The sequence below is a fragment of the Bos indicus genome, chromosome 6, assembly GCF_029378745.1.
Source record: "Bos indicus isolate NIAB-ARS_2022 breed Sahiwal x Tharparkar chromosome 6, NIAB-ARS_B.indTharparkar_mat_pri_1.0, whole genome shotgun sequence".
NCBI classification, from domain to species: domain Eukaryota; kingdom Metazoa; phylum Chordata; class Mammalia; order Artiodactyla; family Bovidae; genus Bos; species Bos indicus.
Window position 1 is genome coordinate 91,650,319 of NC_091765.1, and position 17,547 is coordinate 91,667,865.

Consider the following 17,547-nt stretch of genomic DNA (forward strand, 5'->3'; position numbering starts at 1 on the left):
CTCTTTCATGCCCATAGTTAAAAGTTTATTCCTGGGTATTTTTTGGACATGGTTATATTTTTGGGGACTCCAAAATCACTGGAGACGTTGACTGCAGCCATGAAATTAAAAGACACTTACTCCTTGGAAGGAAAGTTATGACCAACCTAGATAGCATATTGAAAAGCAGAAACATTACTTTGCCAACAAAGGTCCATCTAGTCAAGGCTATGGTTTTTCCAGTGGTCATGTATGGATGTGAGAGTTGGACTGTGAAGAAAGCTGAGCACCGAAGAATTGATGCTTTTGAACTGTGGTGTTGGAGAAGACTCTTGAAAGTCCCTTGGACTGCAAGGAGATCCAACCAATCCATTCTAAAGGAGATTGGTCCTGGATGTTCTTTGGAAGGACTGATGCTAAAGCTGAAACTCCAGTACTTTGGCCACCTCATGCGAAGAGTTGACTCTTCAGAAAAGACTCTGATGCTGGGAGGGATTGGGGGCAGGAGGAGAAGGAGACAACAGAGGATGAGATGGCTGGATGGCATCACCGACTTGATGGATGTGAGTATGAGTGAACTCCGGGAGTTGGTGATGGACAGGGAGGCCTGGTGTGCTGCGATTCATGGGGTCACAAAGAGTCGGACACGACTGAGCAACTGAACTGAACTGAACTGAATAAAGAGCATTGCTTTTTTACTTTCTGATATTCCGTTGTTAGCATAAAGAAATGCAACAGATTTCTGTATATTAATCTTATATCCTACTAACTTGTTGAAATCATTTATTAGTTCTAATAGTTTTTGTGTGAAGTCTGTAGGGCCCTCTGTATCGAATATCATGTCATCTGCAAATAGTGACAGTTTTACCTCTTCCCCTCAAATTTGGATACCTTTGTTTTTCTAATCTGATTCCTTTGCTGGGATTTCTAATACTATATTAGATAGTAGTGGTGAGAGTTGGCTTGTCTTATTCCTAAATGAGCAGGAAGGCTTTCAGCTTCTCACTGTTGAGTATGATGTTGGCTATGGGTTTATTGTAAATGGCTTTTATTGTGTTGAGCTGTGCCACCTTGGTGAGAGTTTTGTCATGAATGGATATTGAATTTTATCAGATGCTTTTTCTGCATCTTTTGAGATGGTCGTGTGATTTTGTCTTTCCTTTTGTTAATGTGGAATATCACATTGATTTACTTAGTGTTGAACCATTATCATTATATAGTTTTTGTCTTTGTCTTTCTTTATGGACTTTGTTTTAAAGTTTGTGTTGCCTAATGTGAATATTGCTACCCCTGCTTTCTTGCTGTTTTCATGTGAATGAAATACCCTTTTCCATCCCCTCACTTTCAATCTGTGTATCTCTTTTGCCCTAATGTGAGTCTCTTGTTAACAACATACTGTTGTTTGTTTGTTTTTTAAACTGCCATTCTGTTCTGTTGATTGGAGCATTTAGTCTGTCAACATTTAAACTAATTATTGACAAGTATATGTTTATTGCCATTTTAAAACCTTGTTTTCCAGATGATTTTGTAATTCTTGCTTGTTCATTTCTTCTTTTTGTTGTTTGATGGTTTTCTTTTGTGCTTGAGTTGCTTTCTTTTTGTTTTTGTGACTGTTGTATGATTTTGATTTGTGGTTACCTTGGTTATACTTGCATTAGATTGGTAGTTATGTAAGTTCAGACACATTCTAAAAGATACACATTTTTTTCCTGCCTTCCCTCATATTTTTTATTTTGATGACCTGTTTTACATCATAATGTTTATCTTTTTGCTATTAATTGTAGTTATCACTTCTACGAAATTTTTTGATCATTTTTTAATCTGTGACCTGGCTTATTTAGTTTAGTTCAGTTCAGTCGCTCAGTCATGTCGCTTATTTAAGTGATCTTCAATTCTTTTATGTATTTGCCTTTCCTATTATGATTTTCCCTTTTCTGTAGATTCTTGATTCTTTCCTAGTTAGATAAGACCTTTCAATATTTCTTTTAGGTTGGGTTTGGTACTGCTGTATTCTGGTTTTTGCTTGTTTAAGAAATCCTTTATCTCTCCTTTTAGTCTAAAGGATAACCTTGCTGGGTAGAGTAACCTAGGTTGCGGACCTTTCCCTTTCATGACTTTGAATATATCATGCCACTTCCTTCTGGCTGCAAAGTTTCTGCAGAGAAATTAGCTAATAGCATTTTGGGGGTTCCTTTGTAACTGACTCTTTGTTTCTCTTTTGCTGCCTTTACATTCCTCTCTTGAACTTTGTCCATTTTAATCACAGTATGTCATGGTATTGGTCTGTTTAGGTGCATCTTACTTGGGACCCTCTGTGCTTTCTGTACCTAGGTATCTGTTTCCTTTGTTAGGTTTGGTAAATTTTCAGCCATAATTTCTTCAAATCCTTTTTTTTTTTTTTTTTTGGCTACACCGTGCAACTTGTGGGATCTTGGTTCCCTGACCAAGGATTGAACCCAGGCCCATGGCAGTGCAAGCGCTGAGTCTTAACCATTGGACCACCAGAGAATTCCCTGAAATGCATTTTTAATACCCTTCTTTCTTTTCTTCTGGAACCCCTATTATGTGTAGATTGGCATACTTTTATCTCATAGACCTTCTTTAATGCTATCATTTTTTAAAATTTGTGTCTTTTGTTCTGATTGGAGGATTTCCATTATTCTGGAAATTCCAGTATTCCATTATTCAGATCACTTATCCATTCTGCATTATTTAGTCTCCTATTCTTTACTTCTAGATTGATTTTTATCTTGGCAATTGAGTTGTTTAATTTTGATTGGATCTTCTTTATAGTTTCTAGTTCCTTGTTACAATGATTCTGCATTTCTGTCAATAATCTTTATTCCTTTAACATTTTTTTTTAACCTCCTTTTTGAACTTAGAGTCAGATAGACTGGAGAGGTCTGTTTCATTATTTGTTCTTTCAGAGGATTTCTCTTGTTCTTTTAACTGGGAGTGGTTCCTGTGCTTTTTAAATTTTACTTACATTTACCTGTCTCTTTAAATTTAGGAGAAACAGTTGTCTTCTGTGGTTTTGAAGGGCTGGCTTTCATGCGGGAGCATCCCTCAATAGACTGTGGGTCCAGTAATTTTGGTGTGAGGGCTTCTTTTGGCATGGCATCTTTTCCTTCAAAGTGCTCTGACTGTTATCCTCTTGATAAGGGGTGACTGGTAGTGTGGTGACTAGAGCCTGCACCGGATGTTGGGCAGGGCCTCCTTTTCCCTCCTCTTGTGGGGTGGGATCTGCTCCCCAGTGGAAATCCTGAGGGTCAGTTCTATAAGGCTCCATTGCCCTTAAGTATGTGATCTGTCCCCAAGGAGGTGAGCACTTAATCAGGTGAGGCCCATGTGGTCATAGTGAATCTGTGCCCAAGCAGGCCCCCACAGTTCTGCCCAGAAGCAGTCCAAAGTCTCATGCGTTTCTTGCCTAGTGTTCAGCTGGTGCTGGAGGCTGGGGCATTGTGGCTGCAGGAATCAAGGTGGTGGTGTTGCCGCCTGGCATTGGGGCTGCCTCTGTGATAGGGTTCTCCCCAGGACCTGTCTACCCCAGATCCAGCTCTAAGTTGCTATGTGAGGTGGGCAGAACTGGAACACCCCAGCTGAGTACTCCTCCCAAGGGGACTATCTACCTTGCCTGCTACCCACTGTGAACACCAACAAAGTCCACTGCTGGAGCCCAGCCCCTCCATGAATTCTGGCAGTCGGCTCTGGTTTGGCCCAGACCATGTGAATGCAGAGTTCCAAAGAATAGCAAGGAGAGATAAGAATGCCTTCCTCAATGATGAATGCAAAGAAATAGAGGAAAATAATAGAATGGGAAAGACTAGAGATCTCTTCAAGAAAATTAAAGATACAAAGGGAACATTTCCTGCAAAGATGCACACAATAAAGGACAGAAATAGTATGGACCTAACAGAAGCAGAAGATATTAAGAAGAGGTGGCAAGAATACACAGAAGAACCACGCAAAAAAGATCTTCATGACCCAGATAACCATGATGGTGTGATCACTCACCTAGAGCCAGACATCCTGGAATGCAAAGTCAAGTGGGCCTTAGAAAGCATCACTACGAACAAAGCTAGTAGAGGTGATGGAATTCCAGTTGAGCTATTTCAAATCCTGAAAGATGATGCTGTGAAAGTGCTGCACTCAGTATGTCAGCAAATTTGGAAAACTCAGCAGTGGCCACAGGACTGGAAAAGGCAATGCCAAAGAATGCTCAAACTACCGCACAATCTCATTCATCTCACACGCTAGTAAAGTAATGCTCAAAATTCTCCAAGCCAGGCTTCAGCAATACCTGAACCATGAACTTCCAGATGTTCAGGCTGGATTTAGAAAAGGTAGGGGAACCAGAGATCAAATTGTCAACGTCCGCTGAATTATTGAAAAAGCAAGAGAGTTCCAGAAAAACGTCTACTTTTGCTTTATTGACTATGCCAAAGCCTTTGACTGTGTGGATCACAACAAACTGGAAAATTCTGAAAGAGATGGGAATACCAGACCACCTTACCTGCCTCCTGAGAAATCTGTAGGCAAGTCAAGAAGCAACAGTTAGAACTGGACATGGAACAACAGACTGGTTCCAAATTGGGAAAGGAGTACTCCAAGGCTGTATATTGTCACCCTGCTTATTTAACTTATATGGAGAGTACATCATGCGAAATGCCAGGCTGGATGAAGCACAAGCTGCAATCAAGATTGCTGGGAGAAATACCAATAACCTCAGATATGCAGATAACACCACCTTTATGGCAGAAAGTGAAGAAGAACTAAAGAGCCTGTTGATGAAAGTGAAAGAGGAGAGTGAAAAAGTTGGGTTAAAACGCAGCATTCAGAAAACTAAGGTCATGGCATCCGGTCCCATCACTTCATGGCAAACACATGTGGAAACAGTGTCAGACTTTATTTTTTGGGGCTCCAAAATCACTGCAAATGGTGATTGCAGCCATGAAATTAAAAGATACTTGCTCCTTGGAAGAAAAACTATGACCAACCTAGACAGCATATTAAAAATCAGAGACATTGTCGACAAAGGTCCGTCTAGTCAAGACTATGATTTTTCCAGTAGTCATGTATGGATGTGAGAATTGGACCATAAAGAAAGCTTAGCACTGAAGAACTGACGCTTTTGAACTGTGGTGTTGGAGAAGACTCTTGAGAGTCCCTTGGACTGCAAGGAGATCAAACCCGTCCATCCTAAAGGAGATCAGTCCTGAATATTCATTGGAAGGACTGATGCTGAAGCTGAAACCCTAATAGTTTGGCTGCCTGATGAAAAGAACTAACTCCTTGGAAAATACCCTGATGCTGGGAAAGATTGAAGGCAGGAGGATAAGGGGACAACAGGATGAGATGGTTGGATAGCATCACCGACGTGATGGACATGAGTTTGAGTAAGCTCCAGGAGTTGTTGATGGACAGGGAGGCCTGGTGTGCTGCAGTCCATGGGGTCGCAAAGAGTCAGATGTGACTGAGCAACTGAACTGAACTAACACCACGGGCCCTTCGGGCTGTCTCCCCCTGGCTTGACAGAGTCCTCCCTCAGGGTCCACCTCCTGGAGTTTCACCACCTGGCTACTCTACATACTAGCGGCCCACCCAGCATGTCTTTCAGTCTCAGAAGGGCTGTGAGGTGGAAGCTGTTGGCGTATCTCTGTCCACCTTGAGGCCTAGCAGGCCAGTAGGTTTGCACACCTCACAATCACAGTCCAAGCCCTGCAGCTCCTCTGACCTCCCAGCAGACAGACGGCCTTCGCAGAGTGAGGGCCTGCCTTTGCAGACCCTCCCTGCTTCACAGATCTCTCCGCAGGGTGCCTATCCCATCCTGATGCCTTTTTTCATTCCATCCGTGGGAATCTTTTTCACCGCTTTGGTTGTATAAGAGCTCTTCAGACAGCTTCCAGTTGGTTTTCTGTGAGAATTGTTCTATGTGTAGATGTATTTTTGATGCATTCATTGGTATGAGGTGAGCTCCATGTTCTCCGACTCATCGTCTTGATCTCTCCCCCAACCCTGCTACTTCTTTCAGTTCAGTTCAGTCGCTCAGTTGTGTCCGACTCTTTGCGACCCCATGAATCACAGCACGCCAGGTCTCCCTGTCTATCACCATCTCCTGGAGTTCACTCAAACTCAGGTCCATCAAGTCGGTGATGCCATCCAACCATCTCATCCTCTGTCGTCCCCTTCTCCTCCTGCCCCCAACCCCTCCCAGCATCAGAGTCTTTTCCAGTGAGTCAACTCTTCGCATGAGGTGACCAAAGTACTGGAGTTTCAGCTTTAGCATCATTCCTTCCAAAGAAATCCCAGGGCTGATCTCCTTTAGAATGGTATGGTTGGATCTCCTTGCAGTCCAAGGGACTCTGAAGAGTCTTCTCCAACACCACAGTTCAAAAGCATCAATTCTTTGGCGCTCAGCCTTCTTCACAGTCCAACTCTCACATCCATACATGACCACAGGAAAAACCATAGACTTGACTAGACGAACCTTTGTTGAGAAGGTAATGTCTCTGCTTTTGAATATTCTACCTAGGTTGGTCATAACTTTCCTTCCAAGGAGTAAGAGTCTTTTAATTTCATGGCTGCAGTCACCATCTGCAGTGATTTTCGAGCCCCCAAAAATAAAGTCTGACACTGTTTCCACTGTTTCCCCATCTATTTCCCATGAAGTGATGGGACCAGATGCCATGATCTTTGTTTTCTGAACGTTGAGCTTTAACCCAAAATAGTTTGATTCCTGCTGCTGAAAACCCTAATGGGAACTTAAACCTAGGCTCAAAATGGGAGGAGAAATGCAGTCTCATATAAATGGATCTGTGTTAAACGTTAAGAGATACCTGTCTTCTACTATGGGATTCCCAGGTGGCTCAGTGGTGAAGAATCCACCTGCCAGTGCATGAGATGGGGGTTCGATCCCTGGGTCAGAAAGATCCCCTGGAGAAGAAAATGGCATCCCACTTCAGTATTCTTGCCTGGGAAATCGCATGGACAGAGGAGCCTAGCAGACTACAGTCAGTGGGGTCTCTGACTTAGGTAAACAACAGCAATCTACTAAGGATAAGGCTTTCAAATTTTTTTGCCTAACACTTAGAGTGCTTGTTTAAAATGTAGATTTTAATGCAATAAAGTTATCTTTCCCAGAAATTATGTATCAGTAGTCCTGGCTAGAGTCTTAGAATTTACAATTTTAATAAGTGCTTGGGTGATCCTGAGGTGTATGATTGGAAGACTATGTTTTGAGAACGTGAAAGTGTTAGTCACTCAGTCGTGTCTGACTCTGTGACCCCATGAACTGTAGCCTGCCAGGCTCCTCTGTCCATGGGATTCACCAGGCAGAAATACTGGAGTGGACTGCCATTTCCTTCTCCAGGGGATCTTCCCGATACTTTGAGAAATGTGCTCTTAATTTGTGCTACAGAAAAAAGATGAAGGCTTTTAAAATTCCCCAGTGCTTGTCCCCAGGCTGAATCTATCATGTTGGTAGCTTTTTCATCCACAGCTCCCCTCACCCTCACCTTTCCCTCAACTAAAACTTCTGGGTAAGGCTTGCACCCACTCATCACCTGCTGAGACAGCATTTTCTAATAGTCTCTAGAACTTTCAAAAAAAATGTCTTGTATAGCCAAACACCAAGGTTGGCCTCAGGGTACCATCCAGATTCTTACAGATTTCCTGGGCCAGTAGAAACTGGACCAAGTCACCTGGATTCTTGTTGAAACTCCATAAATGGAACAGGATCTGAGGGCAGTTGTCAGTGAGCATGTCTCATAATGAAGCCAGGTGTTTCATATCTGCATCTTAGATTGAGAGGTTCATTCTCAGGGAGTTGAAGTTCCAGATGAGGTGTGTGAGCTAACCAGACTAAGAGAAGAAAACAGAAGAGAACATATGACATCTAGACCTTCCTGTGGTGTCTGGGAAGCCCTCCATGACTCATGCTGGCACTAAAACTAAACACCCTTTCATTGAATTTCTTGGCTTAGCCTTTGTTGGGCAAGCTGGCAGATTCCCCTTTATGTCAAGTCTCAGAGGAGTCACTGCAGCACTCATTGGTGATTCTTTCTAGGGCATCACGAGCAAGAGGCTCGCGGGCCTATCCACACATGCCATTCGATTTCATGTTCCTGCTCTCCAGAAGATAGCGCATTTCCTTACGTGCAGATCAGTGTTCTGGGGCACATCAACTGCGTCTCTCTATGTGAATGCAAAGGATGCTGTTCATATATTCCAGGATCTTGAAGCTCTGATTGAGATTCTTTTTCTCCAGTGGGTACAAATTGTCATAGTAAAGGGATAGGTTAACTGTTGAGGATATTTAGTATCTGAAGAGAGGGTTAGTTAAACAGATAAATTTTCTGCTAATTTTTTCAGACTAATCAGTGTTATTGTTACCTTTGGATGGGATTCTGGAGGTTATTTGAAGCAATCTCCCAAAAAAGACATAAATGAGGAAACTGATTTCCAGAAAAGATAAGTGTTGTGTCTAGATCTACTGCTCTTTAGTGACTATACTATGAAACAAAAATGTAATTTACTTCCCACTAAGTTATAAGTCTCAGAGCTGACAGATTACAGTAGCAACAGACCAATTTGAAGTTTTTAATAGGGTAGATTATGTCTAACTAATAAAACTTTCTCTTTGTGTTTCAGGACTAAAAACTGAAAGTTGTGTTGAGAACATGGGTAAGATATGCTTTAAAGTATTATCTCTGTAATGGGAATTTTGTCAGTGTTATTTCTCTCTGGAATAGGTCAGAGTCACCCCACTATACTGTCACACTGTCAGCCCTCGCTTTCTCAAGGCAGAGTTGTGCTGCCTCTCTTACCTTCTCAGGGGGAGGGTGCAGGGATCCACCTTAACCCTACCCCAGCTTTGCCTGTGGCTGTTCTTTCAAACACTGCATTTGCCTTATGCATGCTGGGACTCTGCCAGCTCTGACCCTAGTCCATCATTACAGGAACTTAAGGGCTCCTGAAAACCCCTACATGACTGCTATGCACAGAGTAAGACTCATATTCCTATGTTTTGGCATCTTGGGTAGTAATATTTGGGAGACTGAAGAAGGAATGGAGTGAATATAGCTCAGGGGGAAAGACTCGGGGGGACAAAATGGTAACTTGGTCTGCTTTCTCAGAGGAAAATAGGAGAATATAACAAAAATAATCTTTCTTAGAGGGCCATGGGAAAGAATTGGAAAGGTAAATAGGAATTCTAAGAATGTTCAGGAACATTTGATGATGTTCCTGACATCATCAAATTAGACTCAACAGATTTTAACTGAAGTTGCGAGAAAATGCCTTGGGCTGGTACATACTTTGGATGGATCCTATTTGAAGATTTCTTTGTTTAAAAAGTTTGAAAAGTAAGGGTCCATTTCTACCTGTTTTCCTGGCTAGTTTTTCTGTGGATTCTTCTTCACATAATTAAAATGAATCTGTAACCATTTGTTTTCAAGATTGAAATTTTATTTCTCATATTGCCATATTTTGTTTGTATCTTGGATGTAAGCCAACTCAAATCTTTATAATTAATAAGCATGTAAAAATAGACTGAACCTGACATTCACTTCTGAGTATAGTACTATGTAATGAAAGCATGTTTGTATTTTAGACTATTTTCAACCTGTCTACAACCCTGGTAAGTATGCTCTAATTTTTAAAAATAACCTGTACATGGGTGTTTAATAGCTCTTTCCTGTTCAGCAAATTCAGTTCTTAGCTGAAGAAAAGGAGTTCTTTGCACCTATGAAGGAGTAACTTGGCAGATAGGAAGTGGGGAAAAGAATCTATTCTGGGGAAATTTACCTCCCTTCAAATGAGAGGGTGGGCTCTCTGGACATCTGAACAATGTGGGAGTAAGGTTGGTGGGACCCAAAGAGCTAGGCACTCTTGACAGGTCCAAGGTCTCTTAATAGGAGAGCTCTATATTAAGTCGTTGAGGTTAGCCTGTGTGACACCAGACATCCAGATGAAAGTGTAAAAAGTTAGTATTTTTGCCTTTCTTAAATAAGCTGGTGTTTGATATCATTTGACTAAAATGTCTGGGTGTAGACGTGCCACTCCCCCCACCTGCTGCCCCCCGCCTGCCCCGCCCCCCGCTGAGTTTCCATATGGTGATATGGCTCAGGTCACTTCTTTGTATCTAAGTTCCTTGATGACATGTTTGGCCCATGTGGCTACAGTGTGAAGAGAGAAAAGTTTCTAGTCTTTGCTTAAGTATGCAGGTTACTTGATGTTTAGAAGGTATTTCCTGTCCTTGTGTGAAGCATTTCATGCATCTGAGGACTTGGTTAGTAACACTTCTTATTGGCTCAGGCAGCCACAAGTTTTACTGGTCTCTTCACAGGGACTTCAGCTACCTTTTCAAGACAGACGTTTTTTCTAGCTTGTGGAGATTGCTAGAAGACTTGTTATATGTAACAGTTTTTCCTGGTAGAAGGGGCCAGAGGACTGTTCAGCCCTATTAGCCAACTGTGTTTAGTTTGTAGCTGACACTTAAATTTAGTAGCATTAGTTTACTGGATATCAAGTGGATCTTTATGGCCATTTTACTTTAAAGTAGTTGTGCTGTAACTATGATAACTCCCAGTTACTTTGGTCTGTTTTTGAAACTGATGAGTTTCTTTTTGTAACTTAGGTGAAGAAAACCAGAAGCTGGAAAACCCTGGTAAGACATTTTCATAAACTCTGGGAGCTTAGATTTGTAGGGCAACTTCCTTAGGGGTGGGAGCAGGTGGGCATAGAATGGTAAAGAAAAGTGGGAAGAGGCAGAACCCACCTGTAGCTTACGAGTTTGATGTATCAGAGGCCCTCCTGAGTTCCAGGTACCCTTCTTAATAAGGATGATACAGCAGCTCTCTCTGTCTCTTAGCTAACAATCCATAGGTCATCCCAGCAGAACAGTTAGAGACATCACATGTGGAACTAGTTCTAGAAAACCTATTATTTTTTGCTTTATACTAGCTGTTACATGGATAGAGGAAGGTGTGATTAACTGTTTCACAAACTCTTGTAACCTAGGGTGTTCATCAGGGGCATAAAAATGACATTGTTTCCTAAATTAAAATGATTATATATATACACACACACATATTTAAATATATGCCAATATATATATATGTGTATATATGTGTGTGTATATAATTATTTCTATATATATGTATAGTTGCTATTAGCTGTATTCATTTGATATTTAGTAAATTCTAAAGTATGACTCATTCCCAAGTTTTTTGGTCTTTTTAAAAATAATATTTTTCAAGGGTGCTGGGACACAAACATGCTCATAAATTACTGATGAGATTATAAATTCAAACTTCTCTGGAGGACAATTCCAATAATTTGTAACACTAGTCTTAAAATGTCCATACGTTTTAACCTAGCTGTAACACTTTTAGATATTTGTCCTAAGGAAATAAACATAAAAGTTTGTGTACAAAATATGTATAGACATGTTTGTACAGTGTTATAGTAGCGAAAATTTATAAATAAACTTAGTATCCAACAGTTGGACATTGTTAAATAAGTTACATTCTTATTATGAAACACTAACCAATTTAAAAATCATGTTTTCAAAAAATATCTGAAGATATGTTACTGTTTTTTAATCACTGATTGTGTCTGATTCTTTGTCAGTCCGTGGACTGCAGCCCACCATTCTCCTCTGTCCATGGGATTTCTCAAGCAAGAATACCTGGAGTGGGTTGTCATTTCTTTTTCCAGGGGATCTTCCCTACCCATGGATAGAACTCATGTCTTCTGCCTTAGCAGGCAGATTCTTTACCACTGTGCCACCAGGGAAGCCCAAAGATAAGAGAAAGTACTTACAATACAGTGACAGTAAAAATCACAGGATAAAAACAAACTCTGCTCAATACTGTGTAATGGCCTTAATGGGAAAATAATCTAAGAAAGAGTGGACATATGTGTATGTATAACAAATTCACTTCACTGTACTTCTGAAACTAATACATTGTAAGTCAGTTATACTCCAATAAAAATTTTAAAAAAGGATAAAAATAGCATATGGAATATAATGTCAAATTTATTTTACAGTGTTGAACAAACTTCCATTTATAAGATAAATAAGTACAAGGAATATAATGTACAACATGACTATAGTTAACAGCTGTGTAGTGTATTTGAAAATTGTTAAAAGAGTAGATCCTAAGAGTTCTCATCACAAGGGAAAAAAAATTTCTTTTTTGGTATTTATATGAGATGCTGGATGTTAAACTAAACTTATTGTGGTAGTCATGCCACAATATATGTAACTCAGGCCATTATGTTGCACACCTTAAACTTATACAGTGTTTTATGTCAGTTATATCTCAGTAAAGTTGAAAAAGTAATGACAATGTATGTAGCATATACTCATATACATATATTATAGCATATATTTCCTTCTTGTACCAGGAAATGTACCAGTATTAAGAATGAATAGCTCTGATATCTGGGATTATGAGTAATTTTTAACAAATTCCTATATTTTTCTAAATTGTCTATAATTATATTACTTATATAATCAAGAAATTTTATTAAAAAAATAAATCATGACAAGTATAGGTCAGAGTCTAAAAAATATAAATCAATAGAGATATTTCGCTTTATCTAAAAAGTGCCTGGATCACTGGCCATAGTTCTCTCTGTAATTTAGGCACCAGTGTGCTAAATCTCCTTCCTTTTTACTGAAAACTCTAAAAACTTTGGGAATGGGTCATCTCTCACTTGTAAATAGTTATATAAGGTTAATTTTCAAGCTTACTGCATTTATCATTAACATAGTTCCTATTCTTATCTTTAGAAATGAAAAGCCAGGAACCCACTGTCTTTCCTGGTAAGTGATCCTTTATTTACTCTCTGAGACTAGCTTCAGGGTTAGAAGGAGATGTGAGGACTCCTAGAACCAAGGACATTACTGGACATGTAGAGTTTGAGGAATAAGTTAAGCCAAAACAGAGGAACTCTAGTTACTGAGAGCTGCTTATGTTCCATGTAATAATGTATTTAGCACTTTTATAATCATCACTTACTACAAACCTGCAAGGTTTTTCTTTTGCATAAATAAGGAAATAAAGGTCAGGGATTTATTAAGCCTGCCCAGTCAGAGAGCTAATAACTGTAATGACAACAGAACTAAACCAAGCAGAGTCTTAGACCCAGTACTGTTTCATTCAAAAACTGGTGTACTCAGATTGCCTTACGAAGATAAGGTTGGCTAGATCATGAAGTCCTTGAAGTCCAGCATCAGGAGTTTAGGCTTTGTCCAGTCTGAGAATGAAGAGCAATTAGAAGGTGTTTTTATTGTTACTGTTCCCCACCCCCACTCCCCCCTTTTTAAGTCTTGGAGATGGGGGCTGGTATACACAAAAGGGAGCATTAACAATGCAAGATAGTTGATTAAAATTAACCAGTATTCATTTCTGTCTTCAGGTATGAAAAGCCAGGAAGCCACCCAGATACCTGGTAAGACAGCTTTATTTACACTCTTGGTCCAAATATGAGAAAGAAGGCTTTCTCCGGGTATTAAAGAGAATATTGTCATGAGACAACTAGTCATTAATATTTCCTTTACAGCCTCCTTCCTGCCTGTCTTTCTACAGAATTTTAGCTGGAGAAGAGAGTAGGAAAGTGCCGTTCCTCCCTAGTGTGTGTACATTCTTGGAGCAGGACAGTTAGCTCTGTTGGGGGCAGGCAGAAGGCAGGCTGCTGCAACCTGGATGCATGCAGCCCAGCCTTAGATTCCACAGTTAAAGGTATTTAGTAGAAACTTCTGACTTTATGTAAAAGCTGATTGTTAGCTTTAGCTATTAATAAAAGCATCTCGGCATCTAGGATCTGCAGGTAACTAAGCATAGTATTCTCCTGGCATAGAGGCAGACTTAGTGAGGCGCCATGACAGAAGGCTTTTCTGAGTCTGGCATAGATTTGCACAGTGAGGGTTCATGTAGCCAGAACTTTGTAAGTAAAAGCCAGAAACTGCAGTGCAGGTGGGCTCTCTGGTGCTTGTATCACTTGAGTTCATGAGACAAGAAGCAGTTTGAAAATTGTACTTATTGGAACAATCTGCAAGTCACTGAAAATTTCTTTCTCATTTAGGAATGAAAATTCCAGAATCTTTTTCACTACCTGGTAAGTAATGTTAGGCATGCTGGAGAGGAGACTGCCAGTCTGGGAAGTATAGATATAATTGTCACCATTACATATGCAGGGAGGCTAAGTACTTTGCGCAAGATCACATGAGTGGAAGATCTAGGTTCTTATAACCAAATTGTTGTTCAGTTGCTAAGTCATGTCCTACTCTTCGTGGCCCTGTGAACTACAGTATGCCAGGCTGCTCTGTCGCTATTTCCTGGAGTTTGCTCAAACTCACGGCCATCAGGTTGGTGATGCTGTCACCCCCTCCTCCTCCTGCCCTTAATCTTTCCCAGCATCAGGGTCTTTTCCAGTGAGTTGGCTCTGTATCAGGTGGCCAAAGTATTGGAGCTTCAGCATCAGTCCTTCCAAGTTCCGGGTTGATTTCCTTTTGGATTGACTGGTTTGATTTCCTTGCAGTCCATGGGAGTTTCAAGTGGGTAGCCATTCCCTTCTCCAGGGAATCTTTCTGGCCCAGGGATCGAACCCCAGTCTCCTGCATTACAGGCAGATTCTTTACTGTCTGAGCCACTAGGAAAGCTGCTATGACCAAGAACCAGTTTCTTAAAATTTATGGCTCCTCAAGTGTTTTTCCAGTATATTTATCATGCATATTTAACCTACCTTTAAGATATAACTATGAAAACAAGTATTTTAAAAAGTGTGAGGCTATTGCTGAATGCAAGGCTTGTGAGGGGCCTTGAGTTTCTATGGCCGGAGAAACTGAACAGTGTGACTCCCGTCAAGTCAAAAGGACCTCAGAACTTATGCTAATAGGGGAGGAAAAAAAATTAAAAGGCCCTCAAACTTAATTTTTATCTCTGAGACAAGGAGAAGACAAGGAGAAGGTTAAAAAAAAAAAAAGACATGATCTACTATTTTACCAGAGAGCTATGGACAGTAATAAAACTTCTCTATGCCTAAGAATTGTCATCTTTCAAATGTGGCTAACACACATATGTTGCCTTATGGAGATACCTGTGAGGCCTATGAAAACACAAAATCTCAGGGTGCAAGCCCCTATCCAGTGCTTATAAATACTTCCTTTTGAATTCATAAGGTGTTTTGAAAATAATTTTTGGTAGGTTTTGTTATTATGGAATTATAATCTGTTAAGGAAATAGATTTCTGGCATCTGCTAAATGGCATCCATCCACACAGCACTGAGCTTTGCTTAACATTGCTGCCTTTGGGTACTGCGTGCTGTGGGCAGGAACCAGCCGTTCACAGTTCACTGTGACCAAGAGAGAGAGGTTCCAGCAACACTTTTATATTCACCCAGATTTGAATGATTGAACTTACTTGGCCACAACTTTGGAAGTGAACCTCTAGTGACCTTGATGGCACACTTTGTCTACATCTCTTCAGCTCGCTGGACCCGAGTGTACATAGTACTCTCATTGGCACCGTACTAGGCACACTGGGTTTTGAAAGGCAGTTGCTTAGCAAGGTATGGGGGATGCACATGGTCTGTGTAGACAGATCCAACTTCATGAAGTCTCTCCTCTGCCATTTTCCTCTTGGTAACTTTGTATAAGTTATTTCACTTTTCTGGACCTCTACCTCTGCATCTGTAAAACAAGGAAAGCTTCTGTCTTGCAGAACTAAAGTCCTAATTTAGGATTAAAGCCCTAACGAGATAAAGCCCTGACAAAACAAATGGTGGGTTAAAATAGTAAATGGTAGTTGCCTTTACTATTATCTGAATAATAAATCTTTTTCTCATTTAGGAATAAAAATGTTACAACCGGATGAAAAACCTGGTAAATTCTTTTTAGAAAATTCTTTTATGTATGTAGGGGTGGAGGCACCATGGGGTCTGAGTCCTTTACTGTAATCGCTCACTGAGCTCCATATTAAGGGGTCTGGACACTTGGGCTGTATAGCTTGACATCCAGTCTGCAAGCCACAGGGGAGGGCTGAGGACTCCTTTCAGTGTGAGCAGCGGACTGCTCTTAGGGCTCCCTGGGTCAGGCAGAGACAAAGGCAGTTGACCTGAAGCTGGGACAGTTGACCTCCAGCTGTGCCTGTCTATTCCAGAAGGGGCAGGTTTCTCCAGGTGAGCAGGCTACTGAGGGAATCTGTAGTCACAGGAATGGCAGCATCAAGGAGGGGTGTGTGAGCCCTGCACAGCGTGGGACATGCTTTCTGCACTCCTTACTGCACGCTCCATGTCCTCCAGCAATAAGCCGCTCAGTTTTGCTGGGACTGTTTTGTATGTATTGTGCCCTTTCTTAGAAAACTGTTATAGTGCAGGCTTTTTTAAAGGTGATGTCAAAACATTTACACAGAATCTCATATAATCCAATGAGAGAAGTACTGCTACCATTTCAGAGATGAAAACATGGAATATAGGGAAGTTAAGGAACCTGTAAAAGGCTAGAACGAGACAATCAAGACCCAAACTTATCAAGTTTTGTTCATTTTCTGTTGCATGACACTTGTCTACCAGCTGGATGTAGTTACAGAAAATACACCTCTAATCTGGGCTTCTAGAATTGGCATTTGGCTTCAGAGCCATCAAAATATGGAAATATTGCAATATTTTAATTTTAACACACTTGGAGTTGGAATAGCATAGTAATTAAGAGCAGAGGCTTTGAAAGCAGGTATTGCTCCCACTGATTACCAAGCATAAAAGTTGTGATTTTATGCAACTTTTGGGGAAATCTGTATTAATATGGATAACTCTACTACCTAGTAGGGCTGTAAGAAGTAAAAGTGTTAATGTACATTAAGTATTTGGTCAATGTGTGACACAGTAAGCATTCAGTAAATGGTAGGTGCTGTAGTTGCACTTGGGAATCTGAGGTTAATATGTAAAAAAGACTTCTCTATAAACAAAATTTTAACTTTTTAAAATGGAAACACACATACATTGTAAAAAAAATTTCAAAGCATGCAAATAAGTAAACTTAGACCCTCCCCCCAATACCTGTAAGTCTAATATCCTGACCTTCAGTCCCACACCCAGAGATAACCAAGTTTGCTTAATCATTTAATGAGATTTTTTTCTCTTTGGTGTACAATGCAATTAACTGAACATCTGTTTCTATTTTAGAAGACAAAAGCCAAGATATCAAACAGCCTAGTAAGAAATATTTCTTTTCCTCAGTTGATAATGTCTGTTTCTGCAATATACAAAAACTGAGAAAGTTTTTTTAAAAAAAAGACATCAATCTCGAGTTTAAAGCATCCTAACAGAATATAATGTCACATCCAAATACTTGTATGTGCGAATGGTGGGGGCAACTTGATTTTGTTTCTTAAGCAGTGATTTTCAACTGTATATAGAGACTACTTTTTCAGGCAATGGTTCTCAACTCTATCAACCCAATTCTTTTAGAACAAATATTTTATAAAGGTATTCTGAAATAAAATTCTTAGTTAAGACCCACTTGCACCCATAAAAAAATCAAGTAATGTCCTAATGATATA

At 40.3% G+C, this 17,547-nt stretch overlaps 1 protein-coding gene across 8 annotated transcripts in view; it reads left to right on the forward strand.

The window, feature by feature from the left end:
• ART3 (ADP-ribosyltransferase 3 (inactive)) overlaps positions 1 to 17,547 on the forward strand; it is a 143,750-nt gene that overhangs the window by 124,337 nt on the left and 1,866 nt on the right. For 5 of the 8 annotated variants that reach the window (XM_070791613.1, XM_070791607.1, XM_070791611.1 and 2 more), the window contains 8 exons: positions 8,629 to 8,661; positions 9,590 to 9,616; positions 10,616 to 10,645; positions 12,779 to 12,811; positions 13,408 to 13,440; positions 14,074 to 14,106; positions 15,840 to 15,872; positions 17,171 to 17,200. In XM_070791613.1, the coding sequence (XP_070647714.1) occupies positions 8,629 to 8,661; positions 9,590 to 9,616; positions 10,616 to 10,645; positions 12,779 to 12,811; positions 13,408 to 13,440; positions 14,074 to 14,106; positions 15,840 to 15,872; positions 17,171 to 17,200 (252 nt within the window). The remainder of the gene's footprint in view (positions 1 to 8,628; positions 8,662 to 9,589; positions 9,617 to 10,615; positions 10,646 to 12,778; positions 12,812 to 13,407; positions 13,441 to 14,073; positions 14,107 to 15,839; positions 15,873 to 17,170; positions 17,201 to 17,547) is intronic. The other 3 variants (XM_070791608.1, XM_019962982.2, XM_019962983.2) reach the window with 3 other exon arrangements.